Genomic DNA, 21186 nt, shown 5'->3' with positions numbered 1-21186 from the left:
GAAAGATGTTGATCCTCTAAATCACATGCATTGTTTAAGTGAACAATTGATTGACAATTGGGGTAGTAAACTGTAGATTGAACCAGTGTGGTTATGGTTCTTGTTCTTGAAGATTTATGTGTATTTTTCCTCTTTTCTTTCACACCAATTCCCGACATTAGTCGAAAAAGCAACATGTGATTTGGGATTTGAAGCCATTACATATGTAAGAGGCTAAACATTTATCATTAAATGGGGTTTTTTTAATAGTATGGAATGATCGTTAATATCTTACAAATTCAGTTGTTCGAACTTAGGACAATAAAGGAAAATAAAATTCACTGAGGCCACCATTCGTATATTTTCTCGAAATTCAAATTCGATATTAAAAAAAACACATTGATTAATTAAATAAAGAGAGCCCGACCGATACGGTGTCTTAACGTTTCTTGCATATTTATTGTACGAAATAAAACGAGCTAAAGTTTTAAGCCAAATTGGCGAATTGACATTTGAGATGTTTTGGTTCGTGAGACGGGTTAATTGTATCATATGTTTCTAAATTAAAATCCTCATTATAACTTGATTCTTACATTTTTTTAATTATTTAATTTCATCTTTAAACTATGTCTTTCATTCTAAAATAATAATTAAACTTTTAAACATTCTGATTTTATCCCTAAAATATGCCTCTTTCTAAATTGGTATCCAAACTTTTTGAATAGTCCAATTTCATCTTCAAATTCATGCAAATATATCATTAGTTTCAATCATAATTTAATCAATTTCTTTTCAAACATATAATAATATGTTTTCTTCTAAAGATTTTATTAACAAGGAATGTGATTAGTATATATGTATAGTTCAGGAGGAAATTGAAATGTTCAAAAAGTTTAGGGACCAATTTATAATGAATGCAATAGTTTGAGGATGAATTAAAACATTCAAAAGTTTGAGGATTAATTTAGAATGATAGTCATAGTTTAGGTATGAAAATGAAATATTTAAAAATTTAGAGATCAATTTAAAATGAAGGTCATACTTTGAGAACATATAATGTAATTAATTCTTATAATAATAATTTTATTTGAATTATATATCAAAATTGATTGCATCATTAACCATTCATAATATAAATTTATTTTATAATTTTTTTAATGATAGAATTATGATCATGTGAAAACTTATTCATGATTATTTAAAAATTATTATGTTATATCGACAGATGTTGATTTAAATGATAAGTAATTTGATATTGCTAAAATAATGTCTTGAATTCGAGTTCTTAGAATCAGGAGGACAAAATAAATATTATGTTATTATTTTAGTATTTTATTATGAATATAAATTAATATACACACGTGGATCAGCTTGTGCTCATATTTGTATAATATATATTTTCAATACCTATAATGTACAGCTTTTTTTAATAGAATTCATATTTTTTTATATTTTTGATTTTTTTATATTTTTGATTTTTTTATTTTAAATGATGATATTATTCCGTCTTTATCAAAATAATATTATTTTGATTAATATTATTATTTAGATATGATTTTAGTAAAAAATAATTTGAAACAATATTACTAAAAAAATAACTTTTGTTGAAAACATTAAAAAAACAATTTTTTATTTCACAATTTTCAGTTCTAAACCCCTAAAGGCTGAAACTCTATAGCCTAATCGTCTCCACAGCCGGCCACCGCGCTATCTAAAAATCATAGCCGCGAGAAGTCTCCACTATAAGAATCCAATGGCTCTGCCGCCGTACGAATTCGATCTCTATTTCCTTCAACCTGACCAAGACCGTAACTTGATCAACACACTCTTCATTTCGGGACTCCCGGACGACGTCAAGGCTCGTGAGATTCACAACCTATTTCGACGACGCGCTGGCTTCGATTATTGTCAACTAAAATACAGTGGCCGTGGCAACCAGGTAAATTAACATTTCTAATTTTTGCCAATTCTTTTACTTTCTGTTTGGTTTCCGAGAAATTTCCGTTCGTAGCAGTGAACATGGTAATAAGGACCCGGAGCTTAGAGCACTCTTCTTATTTATTATCTTGAGGAAATATGAAGGTGTTTTGAATTTACAATTAGTTAAATTTTAGAGTTATTTAGTAAAAATTTGATAAGCAATGTAAAGTTTAGGCGTTCTATTAATAGCTAATTTTGCTACTTGCTTCTTTTTTCCAGAAATCCTACTTTTTAGATGGGACTGTTCAGTTTGAATTTATTTTACATCTGAACTATGTTCAGCTATTTTGTAGAAAGAAAGGGTGGCATCTTTATTGCTATCTAATGATGGTATTGGGCAATTTTGATATGCTTATGAACTCAGCATTTTTTTTATGATCACATCATTGTTCTCCATGGTTCTTCGACGAAAGAACACTTCTTGAGAACATATATACAAAGGGGAATATTAATGTTGCTGCCCCATTTATATAGTCCTTGTTTTTTGTACAAAGGTTGGGAAATTGGGGATAAGAGAATGGTTGGGGATGCTGGGATTCTAATCCCGGACTTGTTGGAGGCGACCTCCTAAGTACAGCTGCATGAACTTACTGGGCTAATCTCTAAGTTCACCTCTTATATACTCATCGAGACTTGTGTTTTACTGAGCGGAAGCTTGTTGTTGTTTGCATTTTTAAGAGAAATTGTACTTGGAAAAGTAAAATAGCAGGGGACTGCATCTTATGGTCGCAGGTTGTTGCATTTGCTACCTTTATCAATCATCAATCTGCAATTGCAGCAATGCATGCATTAAATGTGAGTATAATTGCATAAAAAGAATTGTTGAAGCTTTTGGAGATTTCTATGACCTTATATTATGTTGATTCTTTTGATTAACCATATTTAGGGTGTGAAGTTTGATCCTCAAGCAGGATCTGTTTTGCATATTGAAATAGCCAGATCAAACTCAAGGAGAAAACGTAAACCATGTAAGTGTCTTATTTGCTCATAAGGATTTTTTACAGCTCTCGAATCAGCGGAGTATGGCACTCGAGAAGCCTTTTTCTGAAGAGGAAATTTGGGGTGTAATCGCTAATTCGGATTGTAATAAAGCACCTGGCCCAGATGGACTGAATTTAAGCTTTTTTAAGAAGTTTTGGTCAAGTCTGAAGAAAGTTTTGCTGCTGTTTTTTAAGGAATTTTATGAGGGAAAGGAATGGGACATGGAAACCAATTATTCTTTCCTCTCTCTTATTCCCAAGAGGGACAATCTGGAGGGGCTTGAAGACTTTAGGCATATTAGTCTAGTTGGGGGTTTCTACAAAATTCTCTCAAAAGTTCTGGCTAGAAGGTTAAGCTTATGCATTAATGAAGTTATTAGTCCTTCATAGTTCGCATTTATACCGGGGAGGCACATTTTAGATTGCTCGTTTATAGCAAATGAAGGCATTGATTGTTGGAGGAAAAAAGGATTGAAGGGAGTTGTTTTTAAGGTGGATTTCAAAAGAGCTTTTGATTTGGTTGATTGGAGGATCTTGCTGAAAATAATGAGTAAAATGGGGTTTGGAGCTAGATGGAGTTCTTGGATGTACAAGTGTGTTTCAACAGCTTCCATTTCAGTTTTGGTAAATGGCACACCTACGGAGAAAATTCACTTTATTAGAGGACTAAGGCAGGGCTGCTCGTTATCCCCTTTGTTGTTCAATTTGGGAGGGGAATTGCTACATTTAATGTTGGTAAAAGTAGTGAAAAAGGGGCTGTTTTCGGGTTTTGAATTAGGCTCTAATGATCGTTCTTTCATGTTATCTCAATTGCAGTTTGCGGATGACTTAATAATTTTTAGTAAGGCTTGTATTCATGATTTGGTGAATATTAGAAGGGTGCTTTTAATTTATGAACTGATGGTGGGTTTGAAGTTGAATCTGTCTAAGAGCAGAATTTTTGGAATTAATGTGGGGGAGGAGGAACTAGTTTCATGGGCAAAGGAAATAAGGTGCGTAAGGGTAGTTTTTCCTTCGGAGTACTTAGGTCTTCCATTGGGGGCCAAGAGGAATTCTTTTTCCCTGTGGGAACCGGTTGTACAAAAATTTTATAATAGTTTGGTTGGTTGGAAGGCTAAGTCTTTATCTCTAGCTGGAAGGGCTGTCTTGGTCAAATCGGTGTTGTGCTCTCTTCCAATTCACTATCTTTCTATTTTTCGGATCCCTATTAGTGTTCTCAACAAACTAAACTCTATCATGGCATCGTTTCTATGGGGGGGATCATCAGATAAAAAGAACATTCATTGGATCAAGTGGGATTCGGTGTGTAAGCCAAAGAAGTTGGGGGGTTTAGGGATTCCGAATCTGTTGCTATTAAACAGGGCTCTTATGGGGAAATGGGTGTGGAAATTTGCTACAGAGAAAAATTCTTGGTGGAAATTAGTTGTGTGTTGTGTTTACAATATGGATCCTAATTCATTGATGATCCGGAATACTTGGACAACTCGTACTTCCTGGATTTGGAGAGGAGTTGTTAAGAACTTCTTTTCAAGTGATGCATTTGGGGACTGTTTTAGGAGAAATTTGTGTGTTAGAGCTGGAAATGGAGAAACTATTCAGTTTTGGCATGATGTTTGGTTGGGTTCGGTTCCTCTAAAATATAGGTTTCCAAGGTTATTTGCTCTCTCAAATAACAAAGAGGGTAAGGTTGCAAAATTCATATTGTTCAATGATTCGGGTTGGGTTTGGGATATTCAAATGAGAAGGAATTTGATGGATTGGGAGGTTGAGCAGTGGCTGCAAATTATCTCTCTGTTGAATAGCTCTTCTTTGTCTCTAGTAGAGGAAGATTGTTGGATTTGGTTGGGAAATGGAGAGGGTTGCTTTACAGCAAAATCATGCATGAAAACTTATTTTGATAGACAGGGTAATGATCAATTAGAAAGTAATTGGGAAAGGTATGTTTGGAAAGGAGTAGCTCCACCACGTGTGGAATCTTTTGTTTGGCAACTTGCTCATCATAGAGTTGCGGTGAAAGAGGAACTGCTGAAGAGAGGAGTTACTGGGGTTGAAGACTCTGTTTGCCCTATGTGCAGGAAGTACAATGAGTCGGTCTCTCATTTGTTTCTTCACTGTGAAGTGGTATGGGTTTTGTGGGCTAAGTTTTTAAAGTTATGGAATGTTTTCTTTGTGGTTCCTGGTTCGTTGATGGATTTCTTAATTGCCTGGGATGACCTAGTGCCGCGATCTCATATATGGAAGTTTATTTCAAGAGCAGTGTTGTGGTCTGTTTGGAAATGTAGGAATGAGGTGATTTTTCAGAATGGGAAGGTAGATTCAGCGTTGTTGTTCTTCATTTCACGTTTCAGAATTGTTTCTTGGTTTGAAACATCAGTTAAGGATGTTCATTTTCATTTCGATTCCTTGATGGGGGATTTAAAACTAGCAGATCAACATGTCAATCTGAATAAGAGGTATCTTCCTTCTAGGTGGAGTCCTCCTCCGGAAGGGTTCTTAAAAGTAAATGTAGATGGTGCAATGGTCAAAGGTTGGGATAAGGGTGGAATTGGTGGCTTGATTAGGGATGGCAGTGGGTTGGTGCTTGGGTCATTTTCAGAGAAGGTAGGGGGAGGTCCTCCCTTACTCGCAGAGCTTTTGGCGATTAATAGAGGGTTGATTCTTATTGAGGAAGTTGAAGCTGATTTCTTTTCAAATCAGTGGATCATTTTGGAATCGGATTCTTTTAATGCTCTGAAGTGGATTAATAATCCGAACCTTAGTACTATTTTGTTTCAATCCTTGGTAAGGGATATAGCTTCTAGTGTGGAGAGGAAGGGTATTATCACAAGGCTCATCTCGAGAGCAGCAAATTGGGAAGCGGATGAATTAGCCAAAGCTGGTATAGGCTGATTTTTAGGTTTGTGTAATGGTTAAGGTGTTATGCCTTGGTTGTTCTTATTTAGGGAGTATCAGGGTGTGTTGTGTTTTTAGAATTATGGTTTTCTGCTTTGTAAGAAGTTGTTAGCTGTTGAGGTGTGGAGGTGTATTATTGTTCTAATTAATAAAAGTCAGAGGCACTCTTTTCCTCCTTCTAATGTCCTTCATGTTATGTTTGTAACATGTAGGATAAGAAGGGGGTTTTTAATGAGGCCTTATTTTATCCACACAAAAAAAAAATAGAACCAATGCCTCAGCTAATAATACCCAGGAAACATCAAGTGATGATGGTAAGCTCATACAATCATCCTCTCTACATTTTCCCTATTTATTGTGTTAAAAAGGAGAACAAAGAAGTGCATATCTATGGGCTCTAGATGTGGGAGCCTCTGCTCTCATATCATGGTCGTTTATCACCTACTCACGTTAGCAAGATTTTCCATCTTCAGGAGACAGTGACCCTGAAGAACCATCTGGGGCTGAAAATGCTGATTCTTCAAACAATGATGAATTGCAAACTGTAAAGAGGTTGGAAACTCTATGGAGATACATTATTGTTTCAATTAAAAGTATAATGTTTTAGGTTTCCCCCATGTCTAGCACCAGTGTGGAAAGCTTAATACTACTAGTAATAATGAAGAAACTTGTTTTTAATTAGTTGTGTTTAACTTTTATAGGATATCTAAGTTTAGCTCATGGTATGGTGACGTGCAGTGATACGGTAATGGATCCAGAACACTCTGTACCAGCTGCAAATGTAAGTTAAATGTAAGCCACTTACATTTGGGTTTCGGCATGAATCATCAGATAAGCATTCAAGGCTATTTTATAGAAAGTGTACGTGATGTAGCCAAGAAAGAATGACTTGAAGTCTAAGTTGAGCTAAATTTCATTACTATTACAGGAGCAGTTGGAAAGGACTATCAATGAAGGTGCTCAACCATGCTCCACTTTGTTCATAGCAAATCTAGGTCCAAATTGCACTGAATATGAACTGAAGGAAGTTCTATCTAAGTAAGCTGCAGTTCTAATCATTAGGTGCTAGTAATATATTTGTTGTAAATGTTTTCTGTTAGAACCAAATTCTGAATTTTATATTTTTTTTCCTCTAAGCATATCCTTACCGTCGTTCAAGAGTAATTGATTTCATTTTCATTTTACTGGTCCAGGTATCCTGGTTTCAATATGTTCAAGATTCGGGCTAAAGGAGGAATGCTGGTTGCATTTGCTGATTTTGAGGTATCCTTACTTAATTCCTGTAATTCTTAGACCTTGATTCACAGCATAACCCTTTCATTACAATACACTTTCTTATTGATTCCCATTTCCTATGAATCATATTTAGCTTTAGGATAATTGAACTCTTTGTTTTTCCCATATTGTGTGTATTTTTGGACCATATTAGAAATTTGAAAGCATTATAAAACCTGGAATGTAAAATGTACTCAAGTTTTTTTTTGTTGAAAAGCATACACTGCAAGACTGGTTCATAATGTAAGAAAGAGTGTGTAAAACTTAAAATAGAAAAGAAAGCGAAATAGGTGATAAAAACACATACTTGCATTATGGAATACTGAGATGTATTTTTGCAAGTAACCTACAAACATAACAGCAAGCATCTCTCTCTGATAAGAGACCTTCTATAGCAGAATCTTTTTCCTTCTTGAATTTCAAGATGGTTAGTTCACTTTTATGCAACTGGATTTGCTAACCAACATCCAAACATCCTGAATTATTTTACATGCATCTTTAGTAGTTTGATCACTTTTAGCAATTGGTTGGTCATTAAGCCTGCAATATGTTGGTTCCGTGGCCATCATTTGAACAATTTATAGAATATCAATGTTGTATTTTAATGCCCTATCTCGTTAATCTCTCTCTCTCTCTCTCTCTCACACACACACGTTGCATCACAGCAAATAGAACAAGCCACAAAAGTGCTGACAGATCTTCAGAGCAGTCTGTTGCCTTCATCAGACCGAGGCGGCATGCACATAGAATACATATAACTGCCTTTAATACTATTGTCCGGTAGACTCATTTGATAACCAGACACATCTTACTGGTTTTGTAGATATGCAAGGTCCAAAATGAGGGAGCCCTAGGAAAAAGGGAATGGAGCTGGCAAACTTGCGCAAAATGGTCCAGCAGGGCACTATCCCAGTTGTCTTATAAAAGCACAGTCTCGTGACACTATTTGAAGGGTGACTTAATTTTCCATCAATGTAAAGGCTACCTTATTACTACTCTCATTTCTGATCTCATCAAATCAATCTTATTCTCATAAATCATGTTGTGAACCCTGGAAAAAGGGCAAAAGGCAAATTTCAGTGCATTTATGAAATGGATACAAGCTTATTCACCAGGCAAACTGTTAACTTTTTTGCATTAATGATCACTTTCTGCTTATGCTGCTATGGACTTGAGTGTGGAATTTCGTGGTTAATTATATATCCATAGCTAAATATGCTAATATCAACCAGTTGAGCTAAGAGCCGATTTGGTTGAGTAGTTCAACCATCTATGTTGAACTGAAAAACCAGAAAACAGGTCTAATCCGGTAAAATCCGATTAACTTGTAGTATTGGAATGAAAGTTTGAAAACAGGCAGTTGAAGGTTTCATAGACGTTGGAAATGGGGCTAACACTACACTGAAATTTATGAAATGGCTAAGATTTCACAAAAGAAAGCATATGATTGTTCAAAACCAGACCAAAATAACACAAAAAGACAAGTGTACGTTGGATCATTATCATGTTACAGAGGTAACATCAAGACAACAAAACCAACCAACCCCATTGGCTTCACTTGTGTCAAAGCACCCCATTAAAGGGAGGGTAAAACAAATTTAATTGCTTTTACCTCCTGGATGACCCATCTTTCTGCAACCTTCAGACTTGTCATCATGAGAAAAAATGCAATGCCAAGGCAAGTTTTCATGTTACGGACAAGGATGTTTCACGTCTTTCTTGACGCAAAGACAAAACTACAGACCAGATTATTTGTTTGTTTTGCCTGTTTCATTCCTACACAAAAACCAAACAATGGGGAAAGCAAAACCAGTCTTTTACCCTGGACTGCTCACCAATAAAAGATTCAAAGCAACCGGTCCCTCCCCTGCCTTTGCACTATGAAACAAAACCCTGAACCCATATGCATGCTAAACTGTATGGTCAACATCCATGTCATCGTTTTTATGGTCCATCTTCTGTCTAGGTGCAAATCTGGGTTCTTTGAAAGTATAATGTGCCTTACAATTGCACCAATATCCAGCACATAAAGAGAGTGAAAGACGCAAATTTTACAAGCTGATTCATTGATTTAATTAGAGGCGTATTCACCGTATCTTTTGAAAATGGGCATTTCCAAAATGAATAACAAAAACTCACTAAAACTCTTGCTTCCAATGCTAAAATACTACTGCTGCTTCTATACAAAAGCAAAACCTAAACTTGGAAAGAGAGAAAAGATACTGCTAAAACTTGGTAGGCCACGTATGTAACATATATAGCTTACCATATGATAAGCGAGCCTTTTACAAATGATCTTCACATGAAGTCCGCCTTGTTCCTGGCCTTAGTCCTTTGAGAGAGAGCTTTCCACTGAACCCGTCTAATGAATTGCTTGTTAGCGGTCCACTGTGATGCCATTGTTGCTCTGTCCATAACCGGCCACTACGGTTGCCAACATCATAACTTGGCGATGTGTAATTCGCGTTCATGAGCACATCACCTTCCAAAATTCGGAGCACCTGTTCCGAAAATGCATTCAACCAACCAACAAAAACTTCCAAATCTTATTCAGCAGTGACTTAAAAACTCATGATTTAACAAAGAAGAGTTTTTCATGAACCCAAAAGGCATTGGATCCAAATACATTACATTCTAAGCACATAATATGATATCTAACCATTTTTCTTCCATTCCAAATATTAAATCGGAAATATATACAGCTATATATAAAAAATAACAATCAGAGACGATTAATTACTTGAATAAAGATTTCAACACAACTTCGAAAATCAAACCATGTTTTGTGTTCGAATTGATTTTAAGGCAACAAAGATCGTGTATAAAAAAATAACACTAAGGAAGCAGTATATTGCAGGTAAAATATGTCTCGTCTGGTATAATGTTTCTTATTACCTGAGACATGCGAGGCCTAGAATGAGGATCCCGCCTTACGCATAATGATGCAGCATGAAGCATGCAATAGACCTCGTGTTCAGAATAGCGGTCCTCCAATCTAGGGTCCACCAGTTCATCTATGGCATATTCTTCCAAAAGTGGACGTGCCTATTCAAGATCGTAACATAAGAATTAAGTAATCTTGTTTTGGCTTTTCATTCCTATGGAAGATGGCACCGTTTATTTTAAAAATTCTTCTTAAAATTACATAGGAGTAAAGACTAGGATCTTGTAGCAAGATATACAAGCAGAGTTTCAAGATTACCCATTCAGTTAGACATTGCTGGCCCTTTGGCCTATTAAGGTCCACGGCTTTCCGTCCAGTAACTAGTTCAATTAACACCACTCCAAAGGAGTATACATCGGCTTTTTCTGTGATTTGGCCACTTTGAGCATATTCTGGTGCCAAATACCTAATCACAGCATTAAACATTATTGAATTCTGCAATGGCATACGGGGAAAGTAAATTATAGAAGGGGGAAAAGTTTTTGAATAATACCCAAATGTTCCAATCACTCTGGTTTCCACTCCAGTATCGCCATCAGGTTGCCATCTTGCAAGGCCAAAATCACCAACCTGTCAAAAACAAAAACTGAATGAACACCACCTGCAGATAAAACCATTCAAGAAAGCTATGGAAGGTTTAGTTACACTATTGGGTTAATGGCTTCTACTGTTATCTATTTTAAAAAATTTAAGGTGATAGATCGGAGTTTAAAATAATCATTTTCATAGTTTTCACATAAACAATATTTTACTACAACAAAAAGGAAAAACTAAAGGATTCTCTCTAATGTTAATGCAAGAAATGATGAATGAAGATCTTTTAACTTGTAAATACCAATTCAAAACCAAAGAGTTACAAACTCTGCATACCAAAGGTTCAAAATCATGGGTGATGAGGATGTTGTTCGGACGCATGTCACGGTGCACAATGCAGCCAACTCTGCATTCTTCATGAAGATATCTCAGACCTCTAGCAGCTCCTACTGCAATCTTTTGCCGTGCAGACCATTCTAGAGGTTCCCGATGACGCCCTGAAAGACATGAATTTATGCTACAGTCAAAACCATGCGAATCTAAGATTGACAAGTTTTTTTCTTCCTAGAAGCTTGATTCTGATTATGTTAAACCTAGCTACAAGTAACTTCAGCTATCAGTAGTTTTTGAGTTTTCATTTCTTTTCCTTGCAGTCTTTTGGGGGGCAAGTCAGGCTAGAGGGAAAAGTGATTGGAGAACACTTTTTCTAATTCAATCACTAAATCCTAACAGTTAGGGAATTACGGAGACACATTTTCAATAAACAAAGATTACATGATCTTTCAAGTCTAAAGCAATCACAGCAAACCCTTTGAAGGGACTGACATGATAACTGTATCAAGTTAATTGATCAAGGCCAATAATAAGCACATACATATCACAGTTGCATTGGATCAACATGAAAAATAATTTCCAAACAGAAAAAATACCATATAGATGAGAATCCAGAGATCCATTGCATATGTACTCATAAACCAGCAAGCGCCTTCTATCCTCAATGCAGAATCCAATCAGCATAACAACATTTCTGTGCTGGGCACAGCTCAGAACTTCAACCTCTGAGCAAAATTCAATATCTCCTTGAGAACTAGCCAATTTATGTTGCTTGACTGCAATTGCCTGACCATCAGGGAGTAGTCCTCTATGAACAGAACCAAACCCACCCTCAGCCAGGAAATTAGCTTGTGAAAACCCACCAGTTGCAAGCTCCAATTCAGCATAGGTAAACCACCTTGGTGGTTTTCCAAATACAGGTGCCTTATGCTGACAGATTGAACACAATGGAGGAGGGCCAGGAGGGGCATTTCTCAATAATGAAACTGCTTCCCTTACGTTTCCACTAAATTCAATATCACTCCTAAAACTTGATATTCCAATGCCAGCCTCTCTATCAAGTTTCGAAAATTTCTCCAGCAAAGCTTTCGTTGTTGAAGCTTGAGCTCCGTCATGAGCTCTTCCTGAAGTTTCTTCAAGGCGATGTGAAGATTGATGATGAGAATTAAGATACTCTGTTATCCATGGTTGGAACCTTAAACTCGTTGAAGATAAAGATAAATTTTCACTCTCTGGGTCTGAACCACATTCATTAAGATCCTCAATTTCTTTAATGGCCAATGATTCCTCCTTCTTCAGGTCTTTATTCCCTTCTGAGTTGAAAAATGGAGAAGTGCCTGGATCAGAGCTTGACACTGAAGAAGTTCCTGCTTCAGTAGCAGTAAATGATGTCCCGAGCTCTGGACTACTAGTGGGAGTGACAACTGGCCCTTGAATAGAACCAGATGATGCATCTTTGTTTTGGGGATACTTTTCGGAAGCTTCATCTCTCGCAGAATTTAACTTACGAGAAGATTCAGTTTCCTTCTCGGGTGATCCAACCAAATTTAAGCGGAGAACTTTTGCCTGTGAATTCTTCATAACCACAATGTTGCATTGCAACTCCTCGATGCACCGTTTTTCCTCATGCTTGAGCTGCCTATAAAATCCAAGAAACAAAGACAAAAGGAAGGGGTATACCCAAAGTGTGAGTATATACCCTTTTAGATCATACACAAGAGAAAAAGGGGGAAAGGAAAAGAAATGAAGAAGAAACAGAGGAAACAGGATGTTACTTGTCCAATACAACCCAACTAGCAAGGGCTTGCTTGGCCTCGGAAGCCACTGCTCCAGATGGTAATCCAGAAACAATTTTTATCTTGACATTGATCTGTGCAGTTGAGTTGGTAAACAAAAAATTAGCAGGCAAGGACATTTAGATATAACAGTATCTACACTAGCACCCAGAGCAAGTTATTTACCTTGTTTGGATCATAAACATCATGAAGCTGGAGAATCATTTGGGAGAAGGAATCAGTGATATCAGACTTTTGCTCTGAATTTGATCCTGCGTGAGACTTCCTACTGGCGCAGTCCCCAGCAAATCTTGGAAAACTCCATTTTCTACCTGAATGAGTAAAAGAATTTAGCCGACAAGCAGGGGTTATAGAAGAAAATGAAGATAAAGAGGATTTTTCACAAGTTACACACCACAATCATTCCTAATTATGATCCTTTCAAGCCTTGATCACTTTTCTCTGTGCCATGATATAACTTAACATGCTCATGGAAACAAGAAACACTAACTTCTTCAGACTGACACTAATTGTGGAACAAAGTATAACCAAACCACTTGGACAGTGAAGTTCAAGGTTACCATGTGCAGTAATCAATGTTTTCAAAGCTCAATAAATAACATAAATCACTATTAACATGAGAAGTAATACAGAAAATATTACAGGTAGAATCAGAACCAGTAAAAGAACAAGCCATAGTACCTGAGCCAGGTGAAGGAACAACAACAAGCAATGTAATGCAATCTCCAGGTTGAACAACATGGGTCAACGCCCACACTAGAGCAGTCTTAGGAATTTCTTTCGATGCCTTAACAGCAACCACAACTTTCTCGGCCGCATTCAAGACGCCTTTTTCCTGTTTCCCCTTCTTCTGTTCTCGACTCATTTGGCACCAAGAATTTCTACAGAACTTTCCTCACTTAACAGATTCAACACTCAAAAACCAATGACCATTGTAGAAGCCAAAACAACAAGTCTTAAAAAGGCACGAACAAAACAAAACATTTGCATTATTGATCTGCCCCCACCATAATGGCTTCTAGGACATGTACTACCGACATGGCTAACTATTTCATTCCAGATAATCTGCAGAAAGACAGACAGATACCAGCATCCAGGACAAGACCCTTTTCACTAATTCACATGAGCTCCTAATAATTGGTCACCTTCCAGTGAAAAAGAAAACCCATTTTCCTAATTGCAAAATTGAAGAACTAGCTAGCCTTTTGTCTCTGAAAAAAAGAAAAGAAAATAAGTCCTTTAGGCGCCGTATTAAGAAGATAACCATTGTTTTACTGCAAAAAGACAGCAACCCCTGAAAGTGAACTTCAATACATCCAATCAACACAACTAGTTTTGCTTCTTCTTTTTTTGTATAACTAGGGATTCAACTCTTGAGGTCAGCAGAGAAGCAACAAAACAATAAGAAAAAATGAACTGAGAAATTTCGGATCCAAAAGATCAGTTTTCCCACCTTTTTTTTCTTGTCCAATTCTTTAGACAAACAGAACAAAAATTCAGCTCTTCGATTCTTTTGTGTAAGCGTCCGTACACAGATGATCAAATCACAATGATGACAGGGTTGGTAAATGATTGCCAGGCAACAGCTTTCTTGGCAGATGGATTTGACTATTGAATCTCACATCCGGAACCGTAAAAAGAAAAGAGGAAGCACCGTTTTTAAGCCACAAACCCCAAGTTCAAATCCTGCAAAATTTGTACAAAATATATAGAGAGATCAATACTTTAAAAATTAAAACACACATTCAAAAGAAAAAGAGAAAATAGTATGCTTGTTTGGCTAGAAAATGCAAGAAAACAACAAGAACGACCAGAATTACCAAACTAACAACATGCTTTTCTCCCCCTTCTTTTCTTTTCAATAAACAAAAACCCATAACGACAAACCAGCAAAATCAAAGAAAATAGTAAGAAAACGTAAGAAAACAAAATCAGATCCCTTGCAACTCTTTGAACCATAAAATAATAATAAAGATCGCCTAAGCCCAGAAGTGCCCTTGATTTTAATATTCAAGGTTCATCAATCTTCTCATTAACTAAACAACAAAGTAGACAAAACAACAGGCATAAAAAAACATTTAAAATATAAACGAAGAAGAAGATATACAAAACCAAACATTACCAGCTAACTTCCCTTAACAATCCAAACCCCATAAATTTGTTTTTAAACAAAAACCCAGACGCCCGTTGACAAAAAGGAAACCGCTTTCATTTGAAAAAAAAAGGAAAAGAAGGAAGGATGTCTTTGTTGAATAAATATATAAGAAAATACACGAAATAGTTGTTCATTTGTTTTCATTTTATTTATTCTTTATTTATTTTTACCTAAATTCTTCTCTCTTCTTCTTTCACATCATCTGAGCAGCAATAAAGGAAAAAGAAACAAAGCTTGAAGAACTATTAAGGATAAATATTTCTTTGTACTCTAATTAGTTCTTCGTTTAAATACAATAATGTCAAGAAAAAAGATTTTTCTACTAAGAAAACAAGAAATGAGAGCCAGAAAATGGAAATAACTTTTTATAATATTTTTTATAAATTTATATTCAATTAATTTGTTATTGAAGAAATTTTAATAATACGATAACTTCTAATTATTAATTAATAAGTAACTTATAAAATTATAATACGATATACGGTAAAACCTCTATAAGTTAATAACGTCATATAACATAATTTTATTAATTTAAAGGAGTATTAATTAATCGATATTAATAATTTATTTGCTTAAAGAGATTTTTTTTCATTTCAACGAACTTACATTATTTTTCATAAACAAAACATATATATTATATTAACTAATTAAATGATTTTTATGTACAACTTGATTAATTAAATGTAATATATACCCTTAAAAAAACAAAGTTTATTGCAATACATAATACTAGTTAAAACTTTATACAGGTTCATATATAGTAAGAAAATCGATCACTATATAAACGGCGTCAAACATTCCTAATTAGTCAATCTAAATCAAACCAATCAACCAAGTTTCACATCTAAAAGATGTTCAAAAATCAATCATGACATATCAAATACGTAAAGTACTATGTGAGTATAAGAGACATCATCCCACATGCACTCAAAAATATTTGTAATAGTGGATTGATGAAAATTTTCATTTGAAAACTAGTCAAAGTATAATATCGAACACATTTAAGCGATCATCTAAATACCTTTCGGCAACAACTGAATATGATACAATGCATTTGCAACCAATTACATGAAAGGAGGTAGTCATAGCAGCAACAAAATGCAACACTAGAATTTTTGGATGCAGTAAAGAAAATTAGAGATAAAATACGTATAGATTTAAATTTTAAGAAGAAGCAAACAACAATATAATTGTATTTTGCTAAGTTGTCCTAGTTATATTTAAAATTGTAAAGAATTATTAATTTATAATATTGAATGTACCATAAATTTATATAAAGCTCTTCCGAAAAATTATTATCTTATTAATTTATAAAATTATTAATTTAGACATGGGGCGAAGTTGAGATTGAGAAAATTAGAGAAGTTATTAATTTATCAAATATTAATTTATAGACGTTTTACTGTATATCCTAAAATTTTATGTCATAAAATTATAAAATATATGTTAAATCCATGAAATTTATATAAAATTATAGGAATAATAAAAATATAAATTTTAGCATGAAATTATAAAAATCATTAAAAACTTTGGAAATTATAAAATAAATTATAAAAATTATTATTAAAAATTATAAAAAATATATTACAAAAAGTATCAAAATTATTAAAAATGTGTGATAATAATAATATCCAACATCGTATTCCTTGATTCGATGAAAAATTAAGATATTTAAATTCAAAATTTTAAATCATGTATCAATTTGTAAAAATTTAAATATAAATCTATTAAAATTATGAATAATTAAATTTAAAATTTAATAAATATATTTTCACTTTATAATCTAAAATCAAATTTAAATATATAAATTTATAATTCATATTTACATAAATAATACTAATTCAAATAATAAATATTATAGAATGTCTATTGTATCTATGATTAATAGATAATCATTTTAATTTCAAAATTCGAGCTCACAATCTAATTCAACATATCTAACTTTGAGATAAATCAAAATAAATTAATACTTTAAATATTAAAATATGATAAAAATTCAAAGTATTAAAATACAAAAAGTATAATTCAAGTACAATTGAGTATTTAGACATAAAAACTGTTTATTTTTCTCCTTAATAATTAAAATAAATTAACAAATGTTCGATTTATTTACTCGTAGTTTAATGGGGGAGAGGGAGAAGAACGGTGATGGAAGGTGTAGTGATATTACGACAGTACCCCTTGAAGTTGGGTGGAATTTCGAGGAGATTGGGTTTACGTTAAATGACATTTTATATTTTAATGTCAAGTTTTGAAAGATAGGAGGAGCATCTTTATCCCCCAAAAAAAAGTATTGTTTATGTCTCGAATTTTTCGTTCGATTTAAAAGATTTACTCGGTATTTTAAATACAAATATTTAATTTAATTGTTAATAATAAATTCAAATTTTGAAAATATTAATGGAATTTCTTTAAAAATATAGATTTTATGTTGGAAAATGTGAATTGGTGATTGATTTAATAATTGAGTAGAGTTGTCGTTTGCGGAAAAATTAGGCGGCGGAGGCACGGGGTGGGGTGGGGTGGCGCACAGGTTCCCGCGCCGGCTGCTATACGGTGTAGTATGTACTGTCACGTCGCATTCAGAGTTCGATGGACTGGGAGTGGACTACACTACATTGGACCACTTTCATCGGATCAGCTGCCTCTTTCAAGCTTTTACAATTTTCCAAGACTATGATGTTACTATTTTTCTTTTAAAGAAACCATAATTGTATCTAGATTATTATTATCACTTTGATTACTTTAAAATATTATTTGCTCAAAATATGAATTTAAATTATTTTATATAACTATTTTAGATTTTATTATTCTTTGGTTATTTTTTTAATAACGAAATATTGATATATCAATCAAAATTAAATATATACTTGGTTAAAATATAATTTAAATACTTAAAGTAACAAAAATATAAATTTAGGACATATTTTGATTAAAAATAATTTATCTACTTAAGATAGTTATATATAATAATTTAAGAACATGTTTCGGCTAAAAATATTTTAAAGACTTAAAACAAAAAAATAGATATAATTTATGACTTTTTTATTTTAAACCATTTAACTATTAAATTAAAATTATTATTAATAAACATATACAAATTATAACTAATTATTAGATAGTAGAAAAATAAAATTCAATGATTTTAATTTACTTACTTTGATTTAGGTTTAAAATTGATTTAACTTATTTATTTTTATGATTAAACTAAATTTATTAAGTGAAAATCGTGATAAAATAAAATATTATTTTTCTTAAAAATCGAAATTTGAGATAGTTATATCTGTGTGTATTCTTAATGATTAAAAATTATGAATAAATATTATTTTTTAATCATATTATATTTTTAAAAAAATATAATTAAATTAATCATTTAATTATTAATATACGAGTAATAAAAAATTTATTAATGTGTGAAAATATGATAAATCGGATGCAAACATTAAAGAACCCAGAATTCGTAAAAAATTTCTAAATACACGCCCTTTCCTGTCTCCTCCCATTTTATTTTTCGAACCGCACCCACATGTGCCCAACCCCGCAAGCCGGTGTGGGACCCACGTACACCAGATCAGAGTTCACGGGGCCCACCTTCACCGCTGACGGTGGCACCCACTTGCCGTTATGCATCTCCTTCACCCGTCACCGTCAACACCACAGTACACTTTCCCCAATGGGCTAACGTTTCCTTCCGTCTCCCTCAGCGGCGCACGTCACCGCCAACCACCCACAGCACCACCTACACGGTGGCCCCCAACTGCCAAGTGCCAAGTAACCGTTGGTTAGAGATGGCAAACGGGTACAGTTTCGTGGATTCCGTACTGCATCCGCTCCAATTGGGGCGGAGATTGGTATAATTTTAGCGGGTAGTGGGCGGATGTGGATTTAAAAAGTGGTACCTGTAGCAGGTGGTGGGCGGGTAATGGGTTTGAGACTTTACCTGCATCTGTCCGCCCCACATCTGCCCGCCCAGTTAAATATCTATTAAATTTTGGACCATTATGAATTTAGGTGTAATTTTAGAGACTAATTTATAAATTCTAATATTGTATAAGATATAACATATAATTTATCAAACTCTCCAACAAATAACAAATGATATTTTGGGCATTTATGTCTCAACTGTCCCATCAAAATTTGTATTCAGTATAGGTGGAAGAGTAATTGGTCCTTATCGTAGTCGACTACATTCGGAGACTATTGAAACATTAATGTATGTTCAAAATTGACTTTGGGCCGATATTAAAGGTAATATTATTATTTAGTTTACATTAATTGTAAAATTGTGTTTAATTATGTTATTAAAGTTTAGTTACTAACTTATATTAGTTTTACTTTCTATTATATATGTAAGTAGTAGTGAATTTAAATTAGAGCGCTCTCAGTTGGAGGAAACAGAGAATGATGATTGTAATACTGAAGTGTTATATATCACAAATATTGCCTGAAATTTTAGAATGTTGTGCCAAAGAACAAAAATATTATGTGTTTGTCATTTATATTTATAGACTTTAATTATGTCATTTATTATGGTGTTTTAAGTATTTTAAGATCTATATTAACACTTAACTTAGATAATCCTTGGATTATTTTATTATGTTTCTTAATGGACATGTTTTTTTTAAGTTTGTTGCTTATGTATAACTTAAGTTTGCTGTCAAGCGGGTCTAGACGGGTATGTCGCTAGTAGGTGTGTGGATAGATTTGAGAATGTACCCGCGTGGGCGGGTGTGAATTTAAAAATTTGTACCTATCATGGGTGGTGGGTTGGTGGTCGATTGAAAAATATTATGTGGGTATGGAGATGAGAATGGAGGAGGAGGTATCTGCACCCGACCCGCCCGTTTGCCATCCCTACCGTTGGTATTATTAAACTGTGAGAATAACAATAATAAATGTCCAAAGCGGTGACCAAGGCTGTCGTTTTGAAAGCTCCTGACGTGGTCTTGCGCCATGTGCCAATCGTGTCTCCCGAACCTCATTTTCTTTTGTTTTGGAACCTACTAATTATTTTCACTACTTAATATTTAGTGTTTTAATGATAAAAAATTACTATTAATTAGTGAAAATGACAAAATTGATTTGGTGAATTAAACGACAAAGACAACGTGATTAATTGACTAAATATTCCTTCTACCACGCGGGGTTTTTTTATTATTCGGATTGTCCTCTTGTAAGTACAAATTAACATATATTTTATAAACCGGTCTTAATTTACTCATAATCTTTTTTTATATATTAAAAATAACACGCTATGTTTTGTTTTTTTGTGGACTAACTTTGGTAATCTACTTTAACTTTTACGCTCGAGGAATGATACATAAATTTACTTTTAACTTTATTTTTAATAATGGGATAACTATACAGATGGTCCCACCTAACTTTTAGGTGCTTTCTTTTTTATCATAAAATATCCTCTCAATTTAATTGTAGTTAGAGAAATTGTTCATTTTGGTCACCCAATAGTTACAATCCTCTCAATTATCATAGACCAAAATGAAAGCAACTTTAAAGTTGGGTGACTATATGAGTATTTTATCATTAATATTATTAGGGATTCAACCCTTGAGTGACTAAAATGAATAATCTATCTAATGACAGTGACTAAATTGAGAGAATGACCTTGGTGATCAAAATGAAAATATCCTAAAAGTTGGAATATCATATGGGTAGTTTTTTTGTTAATGATGCATATCATTTGGATCTGGTAGTTTACGAATGATTTTGTGGGCAATACTATAACTTTTTTAGGGGTTAAATTTGATTTTTTTTATAAATGATAAAATATAATTTTATTATTATATTAACTTTTAACATTATAATTTTAAGATTGGATTAAAATTTTATCATTTAAGGGTTCAAAATCCAATTTTATTGTATATTAATTAATATTTTAAAAATTTATAAATGTAGTTATAAATATTCAACAAAAAGAAGTAAATGGACTTAGAAAGAAATTTATCATTTCAGGCAGGGATGCAGCTAGGACTGAATCATGAGCAGGTCAAATTACTTAACTTTAAAATAAATAGGATCCTAAAAATAATTAAATTATAAAAATTAAGAGATGAAAAGTTTAGTTTCATTAAATTTAAAATTCAAATGTCTTAAAAAGTAATTAAATCATATAAATTGAGGATAAAGGCTTAATTTCATTAATTGAAAACTAACAATGTCCTAAAAAACAATTATATAAATTTTTTTGGGAATAACAAAAACTTAATTATAATGATTTCAAAACTACCAATGACCTAAAATGTTATTAAACCATCAAAGGTGGGAGGGGCAATTTCGTACGCCCGTCCTGATTCCAGGGTC

General features: G+C 33.6%; 1 protein-coding gene across 4 annotated transcripts; it reads right to left on the bottom strand.

Moving 5' to 3' along the window:
* Positions 1-9160: 9160 nt before the first annotated feature.
* LOC120210251 (inactive protein kinase SELMODRAFT_444075-like) lies at positions 9161-14959 on the bottom strand. 4 transcript variants are annotated; one of them, XM_039209017.1, is made up of 11 exons: positions 14836-14959; positions 14167-14399; positions 13395-13778; positions 12879-13024; positions 12693-12787; positions 11514-12556; positions 10921-11081; positions 10544-10620; positions 10309-10456; positions 10002-10151; positions 9161-9607 (listed from the first exon to the last, which is right to left on the bottom strand). In XM_039209017.1, exons 3-11 carry the CDS (start codon positions 13576-13578, stop codon positions 9392-9394), a joined length of 2220 nt encoding a protein of 739 aa, XP_039064948.1. In that variant the 5' UTR covers positions 13579-13778; positions 14167-14399; positions 14836-14959; the 3' UTR covers positions 9161-9391. The 4 variants fall into 4 exon arrangements, with proteins under 4 accessions (XP_039064948.1, XP_039064949.1, XP_039064950.1 ...); XM_039209018.1 differs by having other exon boundaries at positions 14368-14399; positions 14836-14855; XM_039209019.1 differs by lacking the exons at positions 14167-14399; positions 14836-14959 and having other exon boundaries at positions 11514-12034; positions 12086-12556; positions 13395-13882.
* Positions 14960-21186: the final 6227 nt, after the last annotated feature.

This window comes from Hibiscus syriacus, unplaced genomic scaffold (genome assembly GCF_006381635.1).
Source record: "Hibiscus syriacus cultivar Baekdansim isolate YM2019G1 unplaced genomic scaffold, ASM638163v2 tig00109921_pilon, whole genome shotgun sequence".
NCBI classification, from domain to species: Eukaryota; Viridiplantae; Streptophyta; class Magnoliopsida; order Malvales; family Malvaceae; genus Hibiscus; species Hibiscus syriacus.
Note: the sequence above shows the minus strand (reverse complement) of the source record. Positions and strands in the feature narration are given on the sequence as shown.

Bases quoted from the DNA above. Each gene is read 5' to 3' on its own strand.
- LOC120210251 (XM_039209017.1), bottom strand. From the start codon at position 13,578: ATGAGTCGAGAACAGAAGAAGGGGAAACAGGAAAAAGGCGTCTTGAAT. The intron at 10,457-10,543 runs GTATTATTCAAA...TGCTGTGATTAG, and splicing joins AGAGTGATTGGAACATTTGG to GTATTTGGCACCAGAATATG. The intron at 10,152-10,308 runs GTAATCTTGAAA...GATCTTGAATAG, and splicing joins AGCAATGTCTAACTGAATGG to GCACGTCCACTTTTGGAAGA.